Source organism: Tympanuchus pallidicinctus, unplaced genomic scaffold (assembly GCF_026119805.1).
Source record: "Tympanuchus pallidicinctus isolate F22 unplaced genomic scaffold, pur_lepc_1.0 scaffold16, whole genome shotgun sequence".
NCBI classification, from domain to species: Eukaryota; Metazoa; Chordata; class Aves; order Galliformes; family Phasianidae; genus Tympanuchus; species Tympanuchus pallidicinctus.
The window spans coordinates 17,010,796-17,034,604 of record NW_026294679.1 but is presented as its reverse complement, the minus strand read 5'-3'; the positions used below and the strand labels follow the sequence as shown (position 1 = coordinate 17,034,604).

The 23,809-nt window shown below is 40.6% G+C and overlaps 1 protein-coding gene across 10 annotated transcripts in view; it reads right to left on the bottom strand.

Moving 5' to 3' along the window:
• ARHGAP22 (Rho GTPase activating protein 22) overlaps positions 1-23,809 on the bottom strand; it is a 147,287-nt gene that overhangs the window by 52,422 nt on the left and 71,056 nt on the right. The window contains exon 1 of one of the 10 annotated variants that reach the window (XM_052677717.1): positions 12,201-12,331. The exons of 8 other annotated variants lie outside the window; for them this stretch is intronic. Coding sequence is in view for 1 of the 2 variants with exons in the window: in XM_052677716.1 (XP_052533676.1) it covers positions 3,663-3,714 (52 nt within the window). In the remaining variant the exon portion in view is untranslated. Of the gene's footprint in view, positions 1-3,662; positions 3,949-12,200; positions 12,332-23,809 lie in introns of those variants that run through there. One more of the 10 variants, XM_052677716.1, reaches the window with a different exon arrangement.

Here is a 23,809-nt window from a genome sequence, read left to right as displayed (position 1 = left end):
ACTTGTGTCTTTCCAGAGCCTGTCATTACTGCAGTTTTACCAGAGTAGGGTAAGGATGCATCACCAAATGAGACCTGTGGGAAATCTTCACAGGAATAGCACAGTTTACAAAGCAAAACATGAGAGAACGCTGTGCTTTGGCTTACCTGTGCTATTTCACAGGTATCTGAAAGCACTCAACTTCCCCACAAAAAAAAAAAAAAAAAAAAAAAAAAAAAAAAAAAAAAAAGCAGAAAACTAATCCAAAAAGTTTCCTAGCCTGTCCTGCTAACGAAGAGAAAAAAATGGAGCACAGTAAGAATAAAGGTCACCTCAGGAGAAACAATCTTCAGATAACATAGAGCTAACTTTGTCCAAAAATCTAAGAGAGGAATCCCTGCACTGCCTGGGATACCAGGTAACAAGATTTTGGGGAATCATGGTCTAGTTCCCAGCTCTGCTGGCCACTGTCTGTATCGATCTGGAAGAGTTTCCTTATTAAGACTGATTCCCATATGACCGACATTTCTGGCCAAAACCAAAACCTCGTTCACAGCCCAGCTCTCGTCCTGAGGCCATCTGAACCTGTGGGAAAGAGATCACACATATCACTGCTCTTGCTCCTTTGCTCTTTTGCTCACAAGCACAGAGAACAGCAAGCAAGAACAGACCCACCGGAGCCTGTGGCGACTACAGCTTTTATGCAACTGTACTTCTGAAGCTATGTCTAAGGGCACTCCCTAATCATTTAATGCCTTTTTAACAACCACATTTATTTACTGGGAAGAATGGAAATCTCCCCACATAGATCACAGTAAAAAAATCTGCAAGTGAAGTGCTGTCTGGAAGGGAGTTACAGGGGATTGCCTGAAGAAACTGAAAGGGAAGTGCCTCAAAAACTGTCAGGAGCACAATCTGTTCAAAGCAACATGGGTGACAGATTTATGCTAAACAGGTCATGGATACACCCAGCTAGCTCAGTACTCCCTATCCAAGCACATCAGTTCTGCCTCAATGATTTGGCACATCCCTTCCCAGGCTGTCCTGGAAACAAGGCAAAAAAGGTTAGCACAGAACTGAATGGGCATCAAACTGTGCAGGTTACGCACCATGCCAACATGCCTGGACCAGATGAATTTCACAAATCAAAAAGATTTTGGTGGAAGCAGGCTCAGAGAAGCAACACCTTGTACCCCCCTTTGGTTCAGAACGATGCTTTTAGGAAAAATCTATTTGGGGTGCTCAGTTAGCTTAAGATTTTTCCTGGCGATAATGACTCACTAAGATTACGGCTGTTTGCTTTAGGCCAACTGCCTCAGCAACCTTTTAAAATTTCAATTTATGCCCATATTGATTTTGATTTCAAAATGATCACTTCTTAGCTTCTGCTTCTTGCACAGGCTGGGTACCAAGCTGCTCTTCCCTGTTCCTCCCTTTCTCCTTGCCCACACAAGTCATTCTCCCCAGGATGAGCCATAGGGCTAGGCAGATTGCAGCAGCTGCACTGTGATACTGACAATGGCTCCAAGCAGATGTAGTCACATCTAGGCCAGACTTATAGCCACAGCTTATACCCCTCTCCTGTTGGTTCACAGGGCTGAGCTCTCTCACACAGTAACATCTTCCAAGGATACCAAATCCTTGCAGCAAAGCAGCAGCGAGTAGCAGCTCTTAGGCAAAGGATCAAGCATGAGCAACAGCTCCCCAGATTCCAAGTGCAACCTTTAGAGTCACACTGACTCACGTTGGATGTCTAATGCTTAGCTCCAAGCCTCCACACCCTGCTGTGTCTAATACATCAACTACAGTGGGGCAGGGAACAGCTTACAGCCAATAGACAGCATTCAGTAGGATGCATACATCTCATCATAAGAGGCATCAGAGATAAATAATTATCTTCAAGTTGCATTTGACAGAATAGCATTACCCTTTCTGGCCATATAACAGCCCCCTCCTGCAACGCCCACTTCATACACAAGTAGGGCAGATGCCTCTCAGTCATGATCTATCTACAGAGACACTGCTGTCATGACACGTGCAGTAAGAGAAAGTAGTAACATTCAGTCGAGTACCTGAAGCAGAAGAGAAAACAGAGGGAGCAAAACTGTCCTATGCCTCCTTGAAGACTGTCCTGTACATGTATGCATACAACAAAACTAAGAAAAAAAAGCAAATGAAGACTTTTTTTTGTATCCATCTTTCTAATAAAAACTTTGTTGGTATGATTATATCCTCAAAAAATCCTGATGACTGTGTAAATCTGTGTACACACACATTAATTTTGCTCAATAAAAATATTGAAAGTTGGTGCCAGTGACTACAAGCCAGTTAAATTCAATTCTCACATCTTAGCTGTTACCACTTCCCATGTAATCCCATTTTTAATAAGAATCCTTTGGGAAAAACAAAGGTTGGTATAAAGATAACTGTTTTCCTGCAAAACCTTTTCTTCAGATTGAAACCCAAAATGAAAGTCTTGAGAAAAGATGACAAAGAGGGGACCTGATCCAGGCTAATAAATACCTGAGGTGTGGGGGCCATAGTGGTGAGGCCCGTCTCTTTTCAGTGGTACGTGGAGACAGGACAAAGGGAAACGAAGCTGCAGCATAGGAAGTTCCTCACGAATGTGCGCAAGAACTTCTTTACGGTGAGGGTGACGGAGCACTGGAACAGGCTGCCCAGGGGGGTTGTGGAGTCTCCTTCTCTGGAGATGTTCAAGACTCGCCTGGATGCCTACCTGTGCGACCTGCTGTAGGGAACCTGCTTTGGCAGGGGGGTTGGACTCGATCTCTAGAGGTCCTTTCCAACCCCTACAATTCTGTGATTCTGTGATTCTGAAAACCTGCTCTTCAACCTCCTAGCTATGCCTCAGAAATGATTTCTAAGGAAAATGCCCAACATAAATGCTTCTCCAGGTAAGCATCTCTCAGATGCTTGATCAGTACGTCTCAGCTCTTTTCCTTTATACAGAGCCCTTATTTGGACTGCTCACTAGAAAAATGTCATAGTAAAGAGACAAGCAATAGAACAAGAAAAATATAAGGAAAGTGCTTCCCTATTAGGAGTTAATCACATCGTTAATTTTTACAGTGCTACAAGAAATCTGCTCTCAGTTTTGTATCTACCTGGAAGTAGAACAATCACCTTTCCTGGAAAAGTCCACACAGCAAATATCACAAAAGCAAGCTACAAATCTACATGAAATCATGCACTCAGGTAACCCTGCAAACAAAAGATGCTAGGAGGAAGCAAGCACTTCCTTCATTTGGTGTTATTAAAGTTATTATTTCAGTGCAGATGAAAAAATAAATCTTTTTGTCAGTAAAAACACAAATACTGGAGCATTATCTAGCTGCCTACGTAACTTATCTGGAAAAACAAACACACACAGATTCTCCTCCTGTTTGGTTCTGCATTAGACATTCCATCCCCATGCAGAACATATGCCTCATGTTTAAAGGGTTAAGCAATCTCTCGCTAATTCAGCTTTAGTGAATGTAAAATGCAAGATAATAACATACACTGTATCTTGAACCAAAAATGCGTACAGCATAATAAAACCCCTGTGCTAACCGACTGACAGTGTAAATAGATCCATTCCCACTGCTCCTTAATTCAAAATAAATCCTTTACTGAAATTTAAAGCAAAACAAACAACAAATACACCAAAAAATATGACTTACCCTTTTGGAGACACTTGCTTTTCTTAAGGTATTTTGCAGTAAAAAATGGCATGGCTGCAACACTACGGCTTCAGCCAAAGCTGACCTTTTATTACCAAGTGCTAGGAGCAAAATGACTGGACCAAAGCGAGAAAGCAAATTATTATACCAGATCTTTAAAATGTTCAATGATGAGCAAGGGGAATTCAGAGTGGGATAAAGTATGTCAAGTTGCACGGTGGGGATTGCAGATATCTTTCTGCTCATTAGCACTGCTGTTCGAGTTATTTAAAGTGTGCTCGGGGGAAATGAGGACAATTTCCATGACAATATGTGCAATATCATATAAGGAGGAAGCATTATTTTCAGGCAGAACTTCTGCATTACTCAGCTGCTACAGCAAGCAACAACATATAGTGAAGGGAAAAAAAGGGAAAAAACCATCAGTTTAAGATAATGTAAAAACTTGCTTCTATTAACTAATTCTTGTCCAGGATGAAAAATGAACAGCTATAAAACTCATCTTTCACATTATGCTAGTGGGTTATCCCCTGATTTTGTCCTTACACATTGGAAGACTTGCTAAGCAGTTAAATCATCAGGAGGCTTTCATCCTGGTAGTAATCCCACTACTCTATGCCTCAGTTTCCCTGCCTTTCAAGGGGAGCTGATAATGCTGTCATGTTTGCATTTGTAAAAATGTTTGAGGTCTTTGGGTAGTGGGTAATAAGAACAAGTGCTTAACCTCTCTGTTTTGCACTTTGTGATTATGGCTGGTTATTTTCCCTCACAATCCTATACTGCTTTGAAAGACCAAAGATACTACTACAAAAATATCTCCTGCTTCTATTCAATCGGGATGATCCAATCTGGAAATTCAGTCTCGTTGCTTCTGCTGCCTTCCTGGAGAACTTAAAGTAGCTCGATGCTGACTTCATATTCTTTCTAATTGCATAAAGTTGGGATAGAACACTTAAAGGCAATGACATTTACTATGCCAGTGCTTCTCCCAGTTATCCATCTAAACTTCACTCAACTGCAGCTACTGCTTGGCAGTTTCTCAGTGCTTCAAGTCAGTTTGGGTGTATCAACCAGAAGATGAGACTCACTCTCCTAAAGCCCAGGCACTTGTCATGGAAAAATATGCAAAAGCAAAAGATCTGAATTTCCATGAGTGTTTCAGCTCTTGGCTTTTACTGTTCCCAGTCTTCAGGATACTATCAAGTCATCACTGCACTGAGGTGCAAGAAAACCAGTTGCCTCATGGAGATAACATTTATAGCCTCTTGTATGACTGAATTTGAAGTCAGCCTTCTAGATTAGCAAAGCAAATCATCTGAATGGAACCAGTATTATTATAATATATAAGAGCACATAACTCTATAATGAAATCTGTAGAAACTAAGGCTGCACCGCACAACACAGACAGCTAGTAGCAGGGCTTTCTCTTGAATTGCTTGCCACCAGTGCATTAATACTTCATTTAGGAAAGCCAAGTTTCCTCTATACTGAAGGAAAACTCACTCCGAAAGCAAACTGAAAAATTTTATCATAGCTTAGCATTCATAAATCCTGCAGTGCTAGATACGTGTCATTGTTACTGCATCATTTGCACAATCATACCCAAACCAAGCTCCCTTGCCACATCAGTTATGGGTGACTGCTGCCTGTAAACCACTGCAGGCTGGGGCTGGACCCTGGGATGGGTCTTTGGTGGGAAGGGAGGTGTAGGCAAACCAGTTACTGTCCTGCTCTGGGAGGTATAACAACACCTTCTGCTCCAGAAACTACAGTAGTCTTTCTCATATTAATGTGCACACATATACAGGAGGCAGCCCTGCTGGGGCATAGGGTTTGCTTCAGATGATCTCCAGTTTCCTTCCAACCTTTAATACTCTGAGATCCTGCATCCATTTCATCTGACATCAGACAATATTTAGCTGGAACACATTTCTCCTCCAAAGACTGGAAGAAGCAACAGTGTATAAGTAGGGAAGGAATTGGGTTTATTGAACTTAATCTACATTATATTTAATCTGAAAATAATGTCTGAATCGTAGTATCTTATGTCATCAAAGAAAAAAAATACAACTCAAAATTTGCTTTCTTATCTAACACAATTATGTCATTCATTTTTTTCCATGGAAACATCTGGGGGGACTTTCTGCCACTACTAATTCCTTCCAAAAGACCCAAACCAAAATGATTTATACTAGAACCTAGTTATCTTGAAGGGAAACGGCCTCATAGAGTTCATCCCTCACCCACTTGCCACTTCCCTCCACTGTCATTGTGCGGTACATGAGAAAGGACATAAAGCCAAAAGAGCCCACAGAACATCCTCTTTCTCCTTCAGCTTCCTCTTCGCCAGCCAACATGTTCCCCAGACTTTGACAGGCTGAAGACTTGCAGAAGAAAATGTGCCTTTCTGCTTGCAGTAAATAAAAAAAAAAAAAAAAAAAAAAAAAAAAATACCCAGTAAAACCACAGCACCCCAAGGGAATTCTCTGCCAGGGTCAAATTTAGAGTAATGCAGTAATCCCTTCCAGCTGCAGAGAAAACTGGCCATTTAATGACCTTGCACAAAATCCTACTGCTTTCAGCTCCAGTACCTCTACGTTCTGCCTCATTTCCAACCCTGTCCTTGGAGCTAAAAGCAGAGGTTGCTCTCCTTGCAATTTTCAGAGACAACTTTGGATTTAAACAAACATTTCTCTCTCTAATCCAAGGCAATGAAGTAAAGGCTCTATTTCACTCCCCACCTCCTGCTGACACAGATCACTTTGAGAGACTCTAGGATCTTGCATCTTTATAATGGGGTAACTGTTTAGTCTTTTCCCTCTGGAATTTTTCTGGTGCCCTGGCACAACTTTCCCTAATGAGCAACCAGAACAGAGAGAGATCAGATGAGGATTTATATCCAGACAAAAATCTGCAGACATCAAGAACAGACTGAACTGGATCCAAACCCTTAAATGCATCATTCACCCAGCTTTTAGTCTGCTTCCTCTAGTAACACTTTCAGAAAGGACTAGATATAATTGGGACTACAAGAAATCTAAATATTTTTCTGTTACATGTCAACACTCCAAAAACACAAACTGACACTGATGGCAGAGTGCACAGAGCACACAGTCTTTGCTGTTAGTAATGAGCCAGCCAGAGCAGAGAAAAGCATCTAAGACTCTTAACACTACATTTTCTGTAACAAGTTTCAGTTTTAGGTTTCAAGCTGCCTTACTAAGAAAGTCATCATCATCTCCCCCATTTTGCAAGATAGGAATCGGAGAAAGGGATCATGATCTTCTGTACTATGAAGTGATAAAAAAGGGATTAAGATAGAGGGCATTCTTCTGAATGTGCATAAGTGAGCAACACATAGGGGTTTTGGTTCCCTTTCTCTCTTCAGTGGCCTCTGAAGATGTCACCATCTGAGTGATACAGTGAAGTGATACACAACAGGCACAAAACCTGTGGCTTTCGGTTAAAGCAGGTAGCTGTGGCCATATGTTGGAATTTTTATCCAAGTTACAGTCTTGGGGGATTTTCTGCTGTAATTTCCAACTTGGGCAAACTTAACATGAAACTCAAAGAGAACAAAGCAGCAATACTCTGTCTTACTGTTACAACTCATGATACAGTTTTGTGGTAAGATCACATGGCTCTCATATCCTTTAAATGCAAGAGACACTGGTGACTGGTGGAACAGCAGGAGGAGCTGAGGGTGCAGCAGATGCCCTTCAGCACCCAGTACCATAGAGGCAAGCAATGGAGAAGCAGTTTCCTCTTCAGCCTTCAAGACCAAGTCTGGGACTGGAAGAGGCCAGGGCTCTGCAGCCAACGTGGTGCTTGCCAGGGGATGGCACAGTCCTCACTGGGCAAAAGCTGCCATGCTCTGTGAGTGCTGACCAGGGGGATACCAATTGATTGCTGTTAGGCAGACTGGGCTGAGTCCTTGTATTACCTGCTTTTGTTTTATCAGATGGAAAAAGTAAACTCTCGGGGTGACCATTTATAAAGATTTCTTCTTGCCTGTACAGCCACAAATGATGAGGGAGAAATTTCTGTCTGTTGCTGATTAGGCTGATAAAAGCTGCTTTTTCTCCTTTCAGCAGCTTAAAATGCAGTTTGCCCTAATACAAGCAGGGTCATTTTAGTTTGTGACCGCATACATAAATTGTATCTATAGAACAAAGGAATTTCAGGTCAGTTAAAAAGATCCTGTGGCTACAATATTCTCCTGGGAAGATGCCATCTCCATATGCTTATTACAACCACATAAATCCCACCCCCTCACTTGCCTTGAGCAAGTAATTGTCTTTAAAAGCAAGCAAAATAATTATTTTTCCAACATACTTGTCATCATTAATTATGGCCAGATAGCCAAGAGCTCATGCCTGGGCTTTTAAATGCTTGTATCTAGTTAGCATGGCTGCCTGTAACATTACTGCTTTTTTGCAGTGTTAACATTAACATACTATGGCTTCATTAAATCAAGGCACTCACTGATGAGCTAAGGCTGATTCATTTGCAGAACACTAAGACCTTTCATGTTTATCTATCCCACAGCAGAACAGGTTTTAAGGGCTGCACAGTTTATGCCTGCACTATGGGTATATTCAAGCAGCACTGGCTGTGTTTCTAAAGTCACGTTCAAGCAAATGTGTATGCCAACAAAGTGAGGATTTACAAACCGTGAAAGCTGGAATATGCAGGAATTTGCCAGAAGTCCACTAACTTACAGGCATGTCTTTGCCCCCTGGCCACTTTTGCAAAACCCTGTGTCTGTAGTCTGTAAATATCATCAGATATTTAATTCTATATTAACTTCTATAATTAAATAAATAAATATTAACTTAAACTATGGCCTGACTCTGTATTCTCACTGAAGCTGATGGGAATTTCCCTGCATAAAGACGACAGAATTTGGCTCACTTTTCCTTTCTCCTCTGGTTTAACAGGTGAGGGGGAAAAGCAAAGACACTATTTGTCTTTTATGTCTTTTTCCCTATTCTGCTTATGAGGGCTTCTTATGTTTAAAAGCAATGCATTGAACAGTCACTTGATACAGCAGACTGTGATACTGTAGGAAGTCCAGTGAAAATCTCCAGAAAGCATTTTAAATGTTAATTCATTTTTAAATGGCACGTCTTCGAAATAGCAGTGACTTATGTTAGGCAAACAGCTCACACAGAATCTGATCTCTGAATCATTGCCACCCCAGGCTTCCACAAATTTCAGTTCAGCTGACCAAATCATGAGAATGGCTTCCAATCATCAGGATTTTTTCATTTTTATCTTTAGCTTCTGAGCCTGTATAGATGTTACTTGGCAGCTTTATTTCAAATCCACAATCAGTAAAAATATATGTATATATTGTTATCTATTAATTAAAGCTACAAGTTCTACATAGCTATGGTATTCAGAATTAGGATTTTTAAAGGAAAACACACACAATGAGATATACGTAAATCCAGACCTAAGCATTTCTGTCATCTGAGCAAGTAGTCTACTTTTACAACCTTTGTGAAGTCAAATCTCAAAGTAGGTGGATTCAGGTTTTCTGAATAGGCCGGACCCAAGATTTTGTGTCAGACTCCCTTGTAAACATGCAAAAGAATCCTTGCTCTCCCTCCTCCCTCAGGATCAGTTCAGCCCATATCTCAGCCACAACAAAACACAGCCATCATTGAGCTGCTCCATCTCCCTGTGATGCTAGGATTTTTTAGGCCAAGTTATATCTTTCTGTGAAGTGCAATAATCTGCATTCCTATGTGATTGTTCCTATGATGTTTGAGAAAAATATGCTCAAAAGGGCGGGGGACAAGCAGCTCAATAGTTACCCATGCCCTTACATTACTATTGCACTGAGTATGAGACCCCACAATTTGTTTGCCATGAAATATTTATGTATAGACAAGAGTGCTTGTTATATTTTGCTTAATTCACTTCAGAAGTGACATAAATTATGTAGGTTCCTAAAACAAAATGAGGACAAAAATGTAGCTATGGCACTAAGATCTACAGTTAGAAAATACTGATAGAGTAATACACTTCTACTGGTGGAACTGAGCACAAAGCATGCTTCTAGAGACACAGGGTAAAAGACAGGATAAATTATTGTAATCCTGCAAACATTAGAATGAGAGGGAAAGAGCTTTTGCTTATATCCTCAGCACAGGTGCAATTCCACTCCTAGTCCTCCAAGCCAAAGGAGTTTAGCACTGGTATCTCCACTCTGCCCCAAACAGGATAAGAAAAACAAAGACATGGATATGGGAGTCAAATAAATGACTGCACATGCAATGTAACCTAGTAACACAGGTTCTGTGTGAGCATCTTTCATCCTGAAGTTCCATAGCCACAATCATCCAAGAACAAGCATCCAGCATCAAGCAGTCTCTTGCTGCATCATCTAGCAGTGATGGTTATAAGTCACACACAACCTTGCCCCACGTGTGCCATCAAGAGGATGATAGCCAGGGGCAGCAGTTAAGAGAAAGGCTTTTTCTCCCTGAAGTGAGCTCTGATTTTCATCCCCATTACACAATTGCTGCTCCACAGTATACCTCAAGCATACATAATATAGCAAAGTGATCCCAGCATCACCATGATAACCTCCCCAGGCTTTTAGAGGAAAGGGAAAAGAGAAGAATAAATGGTAAAATGCAAATCAACCACATACTGAATTTCAAAGCTGCCTTTAATTACAATCTCTTCCTGTTTCCTCAGGTGTTTTGAGCACTGCTTTAAGCAAGCCACACTTGTAAACAGAGTCTTGATCATCTTGTTATGCTTATTCATGTACCTCGTGTCTGCCTTGACAACTTACAGGCTTCAAGCTGAAATCTAGGCTACAGCCCAGCTGGGGCATCAAGGTACTAATACCTTCAGTATTTGCATTTTCACAGTCCTCCATTGGTCAGGAAGCTGATATAGAAGTTTTCCTTTTCAAATAAAAGTATGAGGAAACAAACACTGCAGGTTCCCATCGTAAGCCAAAGACAAGCAGTACACTGCTGCTTGTCTGTGACCTTCCTCCCTTTAGCCCCAAGTCTAGGCCAAGATCCTTTCTATTCTGATGGTTCTTCCTCAAAGGAGGGATTCAACAGACAGCTTTCTGCTTTCCCTTTCTCTTACCCGAGATGAAAGCAGGAGAACACCCTCTCTTCAGAGCAGACAATTGTCCCAACTAGAATACAGGCTGATTCAGTCAAATTAAAGCTGCCTTTACTGCAAGGTGCAGTAGGGGAAATATATATGATACAGTCATGATAGAGGGTAAGATTTTCAGTAGGTAGAAGTCAATCAGATCTTATGCTGTCAGCAAAGCCTAATTTACCCACAGCTGAGAATCTGGCCCCATTTCTTTCCTGTGCATAAACTACAGATGAAAGCTTTAGACCAACTACATGAGCTCCAGAGATACATATACACCAGGAGGATTCCAAGGGACAATGCAGAGATAGCAGCACAGACTGAAGAAGTGCACTAGCATGCCTACAGATTAGATTAACAAAGCCTAAGATATACTGTCACAACACCCCACAGTCCACATTAAGCAAAATCATCACATGAAGATAGATAACGATACCTAGATGCTGGCACAGCTGCTGCTAAGGCAGCTCTGTGGACTAGAGACCACAAAGGAGTACTGTAATGTACAGTCAGCTTCAGGCTCTGCTACACAGAGTCATCTCCACAATAGAACAGAAGCCAGAAGAAATGAAAATGAAAGCTCTGCAACTGCAGAAGGGAAAAAAAAAAAAAAAAAAAAAAAAAAAAAAGAAGAAAGGAAAAGATAAAAGGCATTCCAAGAGGCATTTCAAGAAGACTGGAAGTGTTTCTTAATTCTGTGCAAATGAGTTAAGACCAAAATTAAAGGCACTTAAAATACAAAATTACGTGTGCATTTCAACTTTTTTTCTGCTGATGTATGTGTTTCTCATCTAAAAACTGATCTATAGCAAAATAAAAGTCAAACAAAAGCAAAAAGTAAGTGCAAAGCTAAATGAAAAAACATTTTGTTTAGAAGTCAGCAAACTGCCTAGGGATGATCCAAAATGATTTTTTTGGTTGTTGCTTTTTTGAAAAATAATTTCAACTTCTCTAATTTTCCCAAGGAAGCCTAAACCAATATCTTTCCCCAGATCTCCTCCCCAAAGATCATTATTTTCCTAGGAAAAAAAATGTAGGTAAGGAAAAGAAGGAAAAAAAAAATTCACTTTTTTAAGTGTTCTCTGGATGAAGCCCTTTGGAGCTCTCCTCTGCTCAGGAAAGACTCTGTAGCTGACATTGTTAAAGGGGCTCAGACAGCTCCTTTCCCACTGGAGCTTGACATGGAGAGCAGGAAACATTTCCAGTCTCTGTGTTCTGAACTACTTTGATCCATCATTCACATAACAGCTCTATCTCCCACACCGCCAGCTTCACTGATAAGGACTGTCAACATCTTGGTCATTCTGCTAGTGTAAACAGGTCTATGTGTGTGACTGCACCATGACAAATGTCAAACTCCCTTTCAGAATGAAGACAACTGTTCCCAGAACATTTTCCTACCTTCTTAATCTAGATTCCTTGCTTTGTTGTTTCTTCCCCATTCCTCCAGTACATGGACACAGTGAGGTTTCAGAGCACAGCACCAGGATGTCTGCATCTTCAGTCCTGCCATTCATGGCTCTGAGCCATAGCTGGCTATCTTTAGGAGCTCCAGATGTGCTGCTACAACCAAGAAGTGTGAGAAAACTTTCTGGAGTCATCTTTTCTCCTCAGATCTTTTATTATATGTTAAACTAGAGCAGCCATAAGTAGTACATCAGCTGAGAATGCATCACGATTCCTACCTTGACACTGTACAGTGGCTGACAGTGCAAAACAAGCACCATGGTGCACTGTCTGCCCAAAGCCCATGGTCACGGAGCCACTTGCTCAGCTACAGGTGTCATTGCTGAATCTGTCTTCAGAACTGTTGCAAAAGGAGTAAGGAACAAGATGCCTCTTGGATCAGAGCACCAAGCCTAAGGCCAGAGGCCAATTCCCAGCCTGGGAACACTGCTGATATTTGGCCCACTCCAGTGTCCCACCAAATAGAGCTAAGATTGCTGCTTGGCCTGCAGGACCTAGCACAGTTCTGTCATTGCAGCTGGGGTCCCTGATTCTGCTGTATTTATCTATGCACTTAACAGTGGGTTTGCTGTATAGGCACTAAACTGTCCTAAACCTTGTGCTAACTCTACCACAAAGAAGTTGACGTGGGTTGACAGTGCCTTTAAACAATGGGGTCAAGTTTACATTCCCAGACAGTATATTTCCAACTAATTATAAACCTTAACGTTATCATAACCTATATTTTTACAAGAAGGCAGAAAAGAAAGAGGAATAATCTGTGTCATTACTGGCACGAGCCAGACCATTCATCCAAACAAAAATGTAAGAGCTTGAAAGATGGCTAATTAATATTAAGGTGGGGAATGTGACAGATTTCAGAGGCACCACTGACTTACAAACTGCAAAACACTTCAGCAAAACGGATTGGGTTGCTGTGATGAGATTATAAAATAAGCAGAGGAGAAAAAACAAAAGAGCAGGGGCAACATGCTCAGAACTCATTTGAGTACCATATCCCATGGCTCCTCAATTCTTTATGCAGTAGCTTAAATTGCCTGGAAAACAAACATTGCCAGAGGGATTCCAAACTGTCAGAAGGACTCCTTGAAAAGGCTTTACTGCACACAGCACACCGAGTCAGAAAAGCAATGTACAGGAGTCAGTAGAGAATAAGAAGATCCAACAGAGTACACCAGTTCTGCACTCTGCTGGAAAATGGCTTTGTTTCCCTTGCCACAGCTTTCCTTATGCGAGATGGAGAAGATGACAGTTTCCTATTTCTGCCTTGCTTAGAATGGCAGAAGTTCCACAAAAATGAATGCTGGCTCTGTAAGCTACCAAATCACTGAACAAGGCATGACTGAGCTAGATCAGGCACAGACACAACCACATTTCTGTCAAATTAGAGAGAACACACAATAGAGTTTACATCAGCCTCATGCCAGCTGCAGGAGAAAAGATAATCTAATTCAACATAAAATTGCCATGATATAAGCAGACCATATCTGAGTCAAAATAAAACTTGCTGTTTAAAGCCTTGAGGGGGTGAGGTGGTTTTTTGTTGTTGTTTTTAAATTGGCTTGTTTTTGTTGTTGTTGAGTTGGTGGATTTTTTTTTTAAATACAACTGAAACATCAAAATAATTTATATCCAAAGAATACTTGAATCAAACGGTTGCATCCTTGTTACCAACAGCTCCAAAATCAAATTAAATTTTTGAAACAGCCTCAGACTGTCAACTGTTCAGTGCACATTAAATCTCTTGTGACAAGCCACACAGTATAGGCTTTAGTTGCAGCTGTGCTTCTGGTGTTGTATCTACGTTTTTGTCTGCATTAAGGTCTACTTCATTTAGACACATCCAACATTTCTCTCTCCCTAGAGAATACACCTTGTAATGTTTTATTTAGCATTCGGATAACATCTTTATAAAGATCAGTAAGAAGGAAAGTGCAATAGCATTTGAATATAGTAAAAGCGCTGCAGACTACAGCGAAGTAGAGCAAAGAATCCTAGACTGGATACCAAGGCAAAAATAACCACTAGAGATACAGCCCATTAGAAACAGTATCTTATATTAAAACATTGCATACATTATGGAAAAAATGAATCCTGGCAACAGTAAAAGATGTCAGAGAATGGATAATTAGGAAGGAATTTGTATGTGATAAAAGCAGTTAAAAAAAAAAAAAAAAGCACAATTTGAACTGCAAAATAAGAGACCTCACAGAATTAGCACCCTCCCAACATGTTACTTTGCTCAGAGTACCTGCATGTTGTCACACTACTATAAGCTGTAGGCCCAGCTGAACACCCTCCCAGACTTAAGGCAGGACACTCTTTGCCACACATCTGAACCAATTGATTTTATTAAAACTAAAAAAACACCTTAATTTCTGTGAACACAGAGGTTTTAGTTTTTAGCCAAACTACCAGTTGACTGGATCTGGAATTCCAAAGCACTTTCCCCAACTGGTGGTATGGGCTGAAGACAGAGCAACCAATGAAAGCCGCGGCAGAACAGTGCTAGACAGAATAGGAACACAGCGGCCCCCCAACCAGCCTTAATCCCTGTGGCAAACTCAACGTATCACCACATACAGTGAGCAATTCAATGCCCCACTACTCAACCTTACTACTTCAGTGCTGAAGTTCCCTGATAACCAGCAATGAGCTCATAAAAGAATACATGGACAAGACGACAGGCTTTTACAGCTGTTCTGTTACTATACAGCATATATGCAGGCTCATATAAGCAGTTGGGTAAAGCTATCTTGCCTGCAAGGTCTCTCCCACCTTTAGCAACTGGGGTTGCATTTTGGGTTTACACAAAATACAGTGCTATGTGAAAACAACAGAAGGATAACAATTCAATGTAGAATCTATGCTTCTCTGAACTCCAACTACCTTCCTCTTTCCAAACACTCTCACATCTCTCATCAGCCCTCACTAGAAACCATATCAGCTTCGTCTCTGCAGCTTCTCCAGCTTCAAGTGGTGCAACTGGCAGAGAGCCATGCATATTTCCTAATCAACTTTATTAAAACCCTTCATTACAACACGTACATGCCACTTGCAAGTTCATGACAAAAAATGAACCTCTAAGGCTCAATTCTTACATTATTAACAAATCAATGTGGCACTATAAAAAAAGAATGTCTTAGTAAAAACAAAATTCCCCCTTGGGTCACAGCTAGAAAGACTGACTTCACTTTGGTCTTATATTCTAGCAGCTTTATTCCATCTACATACCTCACTGCTTGTGAGTAGACTCTGCTTTCACAGTATCACTGTACAGTAGGGAAGTTGGCATAAATTGCTACTGATGTCTACAGTTTCACTGAATAAGGATTTTCTCCTTCCCTGTCCCTTAAAACATTCTTTTGTAGTGTTTATCTCCAATCTTTCTTGGTTGCTGTTATGACAAATTTCAGTCAAAATCTCTTAGAGTCAGTCCTTTCATCACCTTCACGTGTTTATATATTAAAAACAGGTACATTTTTAACTATATAAGGAAGTGTATGTCAGTTTTAAGAGTTATATTGATTGTTGTACTTCACTGACCCACTCCTTCCATTGAGGAAGGAGTTCTCCCTCTAAGAGACAAATGATCTCCTGAGAGGCAAACTCCAGGACAGTGCCAAACACACTGCTGTGTCTGGATGGACATGGCTCTGTCTTTTCATACACACAGGCCATCAGCATTACAGAAACTACTGATGCAGTTAATATTTTCACCCAAAAAGCACTAAAACTGAATTCCTCCTAAGTTACAAATAACCGGAAGTCCCTGGATCTTGTAAAAAAATCTATTTAAAATACATTTATTTGTTGAGAAGTAAATAGATTATTTCATCCTAATGTCTCTTTCATACTCTTTCAGGGCAGCTGGCATACCTAACAAAACTTTCCATGCTCATAGGTGTGGCACTGCTGAATTGGCAATGACCAATATTACATGAGCAGCCCAGCACAGGAACTGTGGATAGCAAAAAGCAACAAGGCTGCCTCTTCTAAGCAGCATGGTTTGCTTTTAAAGCTTGCAATTCAGGGTGTCCAGTAGCCCTCAGCAGGAAGCATGAACACACAGCACGCCATGGATAGCCCACAGTGGATCAAAGGGGTCTCAGATCCTTCCACCTTTCTTGGATTATTCCATCCAACAAACCCATCCAACCCAAAAATCACTTCAGATCAGTAAAAAAAAAAAAAAAAAAAAAAAAAAAAAAAAAAAAACCTTTATCTTGAAATTTCTTCCTCCAGGTGAAAAAGAAGATACCCATGCAATTGCTACCACTATCCAAGAGACATGGAAAACATCACTCTAGAATGAAAATTGTTTTTTCTAATCATTTAGCACATTGTTTTCCAAACTTGCAGCAGTACATTGAGAAAATTGCCTTTAAAATTTCTTCCCTTGATTTTACTTTTTATTTGCCAAAAATCATGTGCATCCGACTTTAATGATAAATGTTCTCTTTTGGAGACAAGCTACACCTAGACATTCCTTGGTTTCAGAGCACGAAATCCTAGCACTGACGTTTTGCTCACCTTCAATACTCCCTGATCCCAACTCCTGTGCTCAAAACAATATTAGCACTGAAAAGAACAAAAACTACATGGGTAGAGCACTTGAATTTGAGACTTAGAGAAGATCAGCTTGAGTCATCTCATTCACTCATCAGTCCTGAAAATACTGTTGTTGCAAGCAAGTCTCTAAAAGCTCCTCAATGATGTGGAGCAGTATTGGGATTAAAACTTGTCAGGGAACTCTCTCCTAGAGACAGCAACCTAACCCCTCTATTTACCCCCACTTCCTTGCTCCTATCTCAGCTGCCTCATGTACCTCAGGCATTGAAAGTGGAGTGGGATTAGCTGAAAGAGAACAAAAAGTAAATGAAGAGATCTCTATTAATAACAGCTGAGGGGAATGTATGACACAGACCAGGTTAGATCCAGAAGAGTGAGAAAAGGCAGGGTGGGCCTGGCATGCCAACAAAGGCTTAACATTCTGAAAAAGAAACTTGGAATTGAAAACACTTAAAAATAAGTAATTTCTGAATCTCTCTTATGGCTGCAGTTGCAATGCTCAATCTCTGCCCACAGCAATGCATCTGGCTTTCAGCCAAAGATTCCAAAGTCACACGGGTCTTTTCTCCCTCTTCCCTAGCTGTGCATCATTTTTAAGCATTCCCACAGCTGTGACAGAAACAATTGCTAGGAGGAAAGAGTGCTTGGGCACCCAGGGACTGCTCTCTCACATTTCCTCACAGCTGGAATTCCTTGTAGACTTTGGCACAATTACTTGCCACCAGCTTGTCTGCTGGGCTGCCCTTTTAATGGGTGCAGCTATATGAACAGATCAGGACTATTTCTAATTGAGCAAAAAATGGATTTTCCCATAAGCTAACATGAAAACAGGCTGCTGTTTTTTACTGAAAAAAGTAGTAAGTCTACTTAGAGTTAAGGACCATAATTCAACAGATAGTTTGTTACACACAGTGACAATTGTCAATGATAAGCTGTACTTCAACCACCTCACACCATTTTCCTTATTGCATGCTCTCTAACTCATGAATCTAACTTAATCGAGAAGCTTACTTCGTAACACTGCTGAGAATATGGTGAGCTCCTGGAGGAGCAAGAACAGCCAGCAGACCTGGTCGTCCCTCATCAGTCCAGTTATTAAGCACAAGAACCACCGAAGGCTCCCAGTCTATAGACAGCTCACAACCTGCTGTCTGATTTAACATCACAATGTAACTTGGTGGTGCTCAACCACTCGTCCAGATGGGACATCACCTCTTTTAGAAGCCCTTAAGCATTGTACTCCCTTTCAAATTCTTAACATGTAATTAGAGATATCACATAATAAGTTCGTGTCACAGTGATATATTACAATGGGATTTGGACATATCAATTCAGATGCAGGTATTCCTTGCACATTCCAGCACATCAATTAATGTGCCCTGTCCTCACTGCATACACAGGAGTTGTTAGAATTTTATTTACCCAAAAGATTTCCTTTTCTCACTGGGGAAAAAAATCTGTGGAGCCTCTGGGTAGGAGAGCAGCAGGGACAGGACTACCAGAATAACTCATCTAAACCTCGACCCACTTCCTTTCCACATCTGAAGAACCAACAACAAGTAGGATGGTAGGAGAATGTTCTGGCCTGTGCAGTGTATGCTTGGCATCCCTGGATTAATCTTTTTGAAACCTCAGGCTGTCCTGTCAGTTTAAGAAAGCTGTAAATACAAGATAAAATGCCCTAAATTAAATACGCTTGTCCAAACTGTGAATATTTTTACTTTGGCTAAAGAAAGATTGCTTTTCCCCCTCAGTTTTCAGGAACTGAAATTTAACTTGCTTATTTACATGCCACTACAGAATTTGCCCCAAATTATACAGATTATGCCTTCAACTTTGCCTTTCTCAGCATAGTTTATGAACTCAGTGCCTGAGATGTGCTGAGGAATGGTTCATAACTCCACTGAAATAGCTGGCACTGATGCCACAGCTGAAATTTCAGCAATAACAGAACTCCATTGTGATGCATCACTTCAAATACAAAGCTGTAGTGGAAATATAACCACAGCAGTGACTAAAGGTATGCACCAAGTCTGGGCCCCAAAGTGCTAGGTGCTGTCCAAACATGCAACTGGCAGCCTACCATCTACTTCTTAGAGGTAACAACTGGCTGAGACAAACAACAACTAAAAATAGTGCAAGGAGGGAGTGGTAGCTAATAAGGATATGCATGGCATCTTTAGACCACAGGAAGAGATGGTCCATGTCCTGCAGAGCTTATCACTAACAGACTAGAGAATGGGCAGGCAGGGAACTGCAAACAGACAAAGGGAGCAGTGTGCTCAAGTTGCACAACAGGTACCAAGGGAGCCAGCAGTAGGAATCCATTGCTCCCTTCTTCATCATACACCCTTCCCTTCTCACAGCACAGACCCCTGCCATACAAACATACACATTTGCAGATCTACTCATTGTTTTATAAACCATTTAACTCTGGTTTGCTGAGCAGCGCGTGCAATTAACTTCTGCAAATGCCTTTTGTGGACACTAGAAATTAAACACTATACAAAGGGGTTGGAAGGTGTCTCTACTAAACTTACCTAATAAAGGAAAAAATCAATAAGTAACTTCTTTGAGCCAAAACTCTGTGATTGAGACATCTATTATAATAGCATATCTGCAGCAAGGAGAAGTAAAGCAAAGCAGAAAGCAGCTTTAGGCTAGCTACTTTTATTTTCATTTCCAAACTTGGAAGTGTTGATTCTTACAGCGTTATCAATCAATCAGTACTGTGTTGAACTTTATAAAACAAACAAACCAAGAAAGTGCCACTGCTGAAGGCCAGCTGAGAAGCTGAACGTGAGGTAAAACCAGAACTGCTGGGAGAAAGAGCTTACAATGCAAAATCCCATTATGAAACACTTAGAGCTCATCAATACTCACTTTTACAAAGATTTGACTAAATTGGCATAAAAACCAATGCAGTTAAATAGATGTAGCCCTTCAGCATAACTACAGAGTACATTAAAAGTATATCAGCATGACTTGGTTGGATAGTGAATTAACAAAAATCAATATCCATTTAGTTAAAAGGGTTTAGTAATAGAGTGCCAACCCAACAGAAACAATGTGTTCTAACCACTGACATTATTTTTTCCCTAGGCTCCAAACCCCGACCCCAGCACTATGACAAACTTGCTGAATAAATTAACTTCTGAGTTTGATTCATAAAACCTTAATGTTGTTCATCTCAAGCAGAGTCAGAGTCACAGTTCATGGAAAAACCACTAGGCAACATCAATCAGGTATCAGGACAGGAAAACGTTTCCCATCTCTGGCGTCTGTGCTTCCCCCCAAAAATAGGGGAATAATGGTAGGAGGAGCTCAGTTACAAAAAACTCCTTATCTCTTTGTGGGGTCTACAATGAAGATACCAACAGGACTGAAACAGCGCAGTTTCCCCCTTCTGGCATTCCTCATGTGCACCCTCTTGTGGCAAAAAAGAGAAAAAAACCCTCACCATTTTCTTCAAAAACCCATACACTTTAAATACGTTCAATAAACAACTTTATGCATGAGTGGACATACATTGCTGAATCAACACAGAAGAGAAAAAAACAGCTTATGAAAGAAAGGAGACTTTCTACTATCCCTTCCTATTAATGGAACACAACTGTATCACTCAAAAATCAATAACGTAGTCTTCATTTTTGCTCCCCATATTGTGGTAACAGTTTGCATTTGGCAAGTCTTTAATGTCTACTACCACAACAGTGAGCAAAGACAATGCTGCAGAGCCACAGAACAGGATCCACAAACTGAATCTATCGTCAGCATCCATGGGGTCACCACAGAGAAGGGGATTGTAAGAACCATGGCATGTCAATACCTGCAATGAGAAGGGTCTTTCAGGACACACATCTCAAAAGAATAAGCATGTCCTCACAAAATTTTCAACATTACACTTACTCTGTTTCCCCTATTTTGTATCAGCTACGTACATCCATTGTCAAATCCCTTCAATTAGACATGTTCATTATGCAAGGTAATCCAACATGCCCTCCAGAACTGGGATCAGGAAATAAGGGTATCAAAGAAGGGCACAGACACATCCTGAGAAGACTGCAGCTTCAAACAGCGCAGGGATGGATGAGTCATGTCAAAGACTGAAAATAAAATGTATCCCTCAGCAATTAGATACTGTCCAGTCTTTACAGTGCCATACTTAGTACTAGAGAAAAAAAAAAATGAAAACATCACTTCTCGTAACAACAATTTTATTCTTACTGCAGAAGTTATGCCATTCAAAGCCTTCATGCTAGGTGGGAAATTTTTATTCTAGAAACCTGTATTATAATATTCAAGTTCTTTAAAATGCTTTTGACATTTGTGCTTTATTTACATTGGATTGCCTTCCCTTCCAATGAGGGCCATTTAGCCAGATGTAGAATTTTGACTTAACCAAGAAAGATTCCTTGAAAAAAAAAACAAAAAAACAAACACAGCAGAAAAGAACATACCACAGGCATAATTCCTTCATGCTTTCCTTCCTTTATGTAATGTTTGTGCACTAATTATTCAAATAGTTGATCTAGATGTCTCCCATAAGACTGGAATGTCATTACAGCATAAGAACCATTTCAACACTGAACACCTTAATGACTGTCTGGACTTTCATTTTCTACCCTGAGACTGACATCAGAGATGTCTAGGAAGATCTTAGCCCTACAGAAAGGTAAGAACTGACCTTAAGGACAAGAGCAGTCAAGCCTCACCTGCAGCTTTCCTCTCTCAACATTTTGAACAAGTGACACCAGAGAACTTGCAGATGTCCTTTCAAACACACATATAACTATTAGATGACCAGTCTTAAAAATAATAGCTGAAGCCTAAAACGATTTTAAGCCAGTGCAGGAGGGGACTGTAGCACAAGCAGGAGTTTAACATCACAAGAACAGTCCTTGAGAGCAATACCCTTCTTTCACTGCTATATAAAGACTACTGAAAGACTACTTTAGATCAAACTTTAGCATGATTTTTCAATCCTGTCATTAACTGAAGCAGTTTGATCCAGAGCTTGTAGTCAGTTTGGAGTACTCATGTTTCCACAATATACAACACGCTTACACTTTATCAGGTGTCTTTTCTCCAACATATATTTTTGGCCTACCGTAGGCTAAAAGTCTTAAGTCCTACAGTAGAATTCATGAAGCATAGAGTTAGCATAGTATGGTTAGATTGCAATCAGACTCATTAAGTCTTTTCTAACCTGAGCAATTCTATGGTTCTAAGATTTTAAGTGTTAGAGGGCCTGCAGAAGTATTCCTCTATTTTCACTAGATTTCAGGGAAACAAACAAAACACACCAAAACCATCCTCCCCCCAAACCCTAACCCCCCCCATCCCCTCCCCCCCCAAAAAAAACCCAGCAACAATAAAAAACACATCCAAACCACAGAACCTCAACCAAACACATTCCTCTCCTATTTTCTTTACAGACTGCAAGTTTCCTTGCCATCTGTCTCACTGTGCCAAGCACAGTAAGGCTAAGGTTCTTTGAGTAATGCTCCTACACAACTGGAGTCATTTTCATGAAGGTTTACTGGACTTGCACCAAATCTGAGAAATCATCCCTTTAAGTGATGCACACTATGTTGGTCCTCGAATCCACTATCAACTACACACTAGGACTAGTCAGAACCAGGGAGATGTGGAGGATGTAAAAAGACATCAGTATGTGGAGTTCATTCAGAATTATTTGGGCAAACTAGTGATTATGTCCCATTTACAAGTATTGCTAAAAAAAAAAAAAAAATCTGCCTCCTAGAATGGTTTCTCATACCAAGAGCTTTGGATTGAAGTTCAACAATTTATGTCTTACAGAAGGAGACGACTTCTATCAAAACCATCTTAATTATAACACCATGATAGGCTCCGGGTCTTTGAACTTTTTCAAGGCAAGAAGCAATTTAAGAAGCTGGGTTTCAACAACAAAGTTTCATCTCATCACCATGGACACTAAAGAAAGAAAATCTGTGATGGAAGTCAGCAGCCTCAGCTCTCTGATTATGAAGCTGGTTGTGTCCCATTAATCATGACAGCAACTATTTGCAAATACACAACACAGCAGATCCATTAGGATAACGTCAATATAACAGCACATACGTGACACTTTAAATTACCAGATACTGATTAAGAACTTAGAGAAATTATGAAGAGAAAGCTCCACATTTTAAGTGGATCAATGGCCAAAGATCTATCCTAACAACAGGAGCCCAACAAAAAGCATATTTGAAAAGAGAATAGATTTGGTGACAACTACAGCAGAAGAGCACAGATAAGAGACTGTATTCAGTCATCTCAGTTTGGTCTTTTAATGTATATTTTAGCTATTTCCAGAAGTTCTCAAGGCTGCTGAATTCTATATGGCAATCAAGACTAGCTTAGCACACACCTCACATGTCAAACCCACACAATCGGCAGTAATTATGAAACTCCCTGAGGAGCAGACTCTGATGGACACTTCAGTTGAAAGCTGTTATCTAGTCCATATTGATCACAATTAGCAATTTGGTTTTAAACAGAAAAACAGATTCTGCCAGAAAACTACTGGGACTACTCCTCAGAGCTGATTGCATGCAACATGCTGCCATTAGGCAAGGAAGTCAGAACAGGAAACCTATAAAAGAAACACAAACCTGCCCAATTTCACATTAAGGGAGATTCTCCTTGCTATGATTATTGTTAAGTCAGATTACCAGGCCTCATAATTCTGACTTTGATGATGACCAAGAAATTTATTCACGTAAACAATATTCACCATAAAATCAGTCCTGAACTCCAGCCACGACACAGCTGCAGGAGCATGCCTTTTATTAAATAACTCGAATATCAAAACCCCATTGTGGGTCACACAGTGGCTGCTGAGGCTGGCACATCCACCCAAGCTGTCATCACACCGCATTGTCTCCCTGGGAGCCAAGCAGTAATAACTGGCAACTGCAATCTTAACAATGGTTTTCAGGAACACT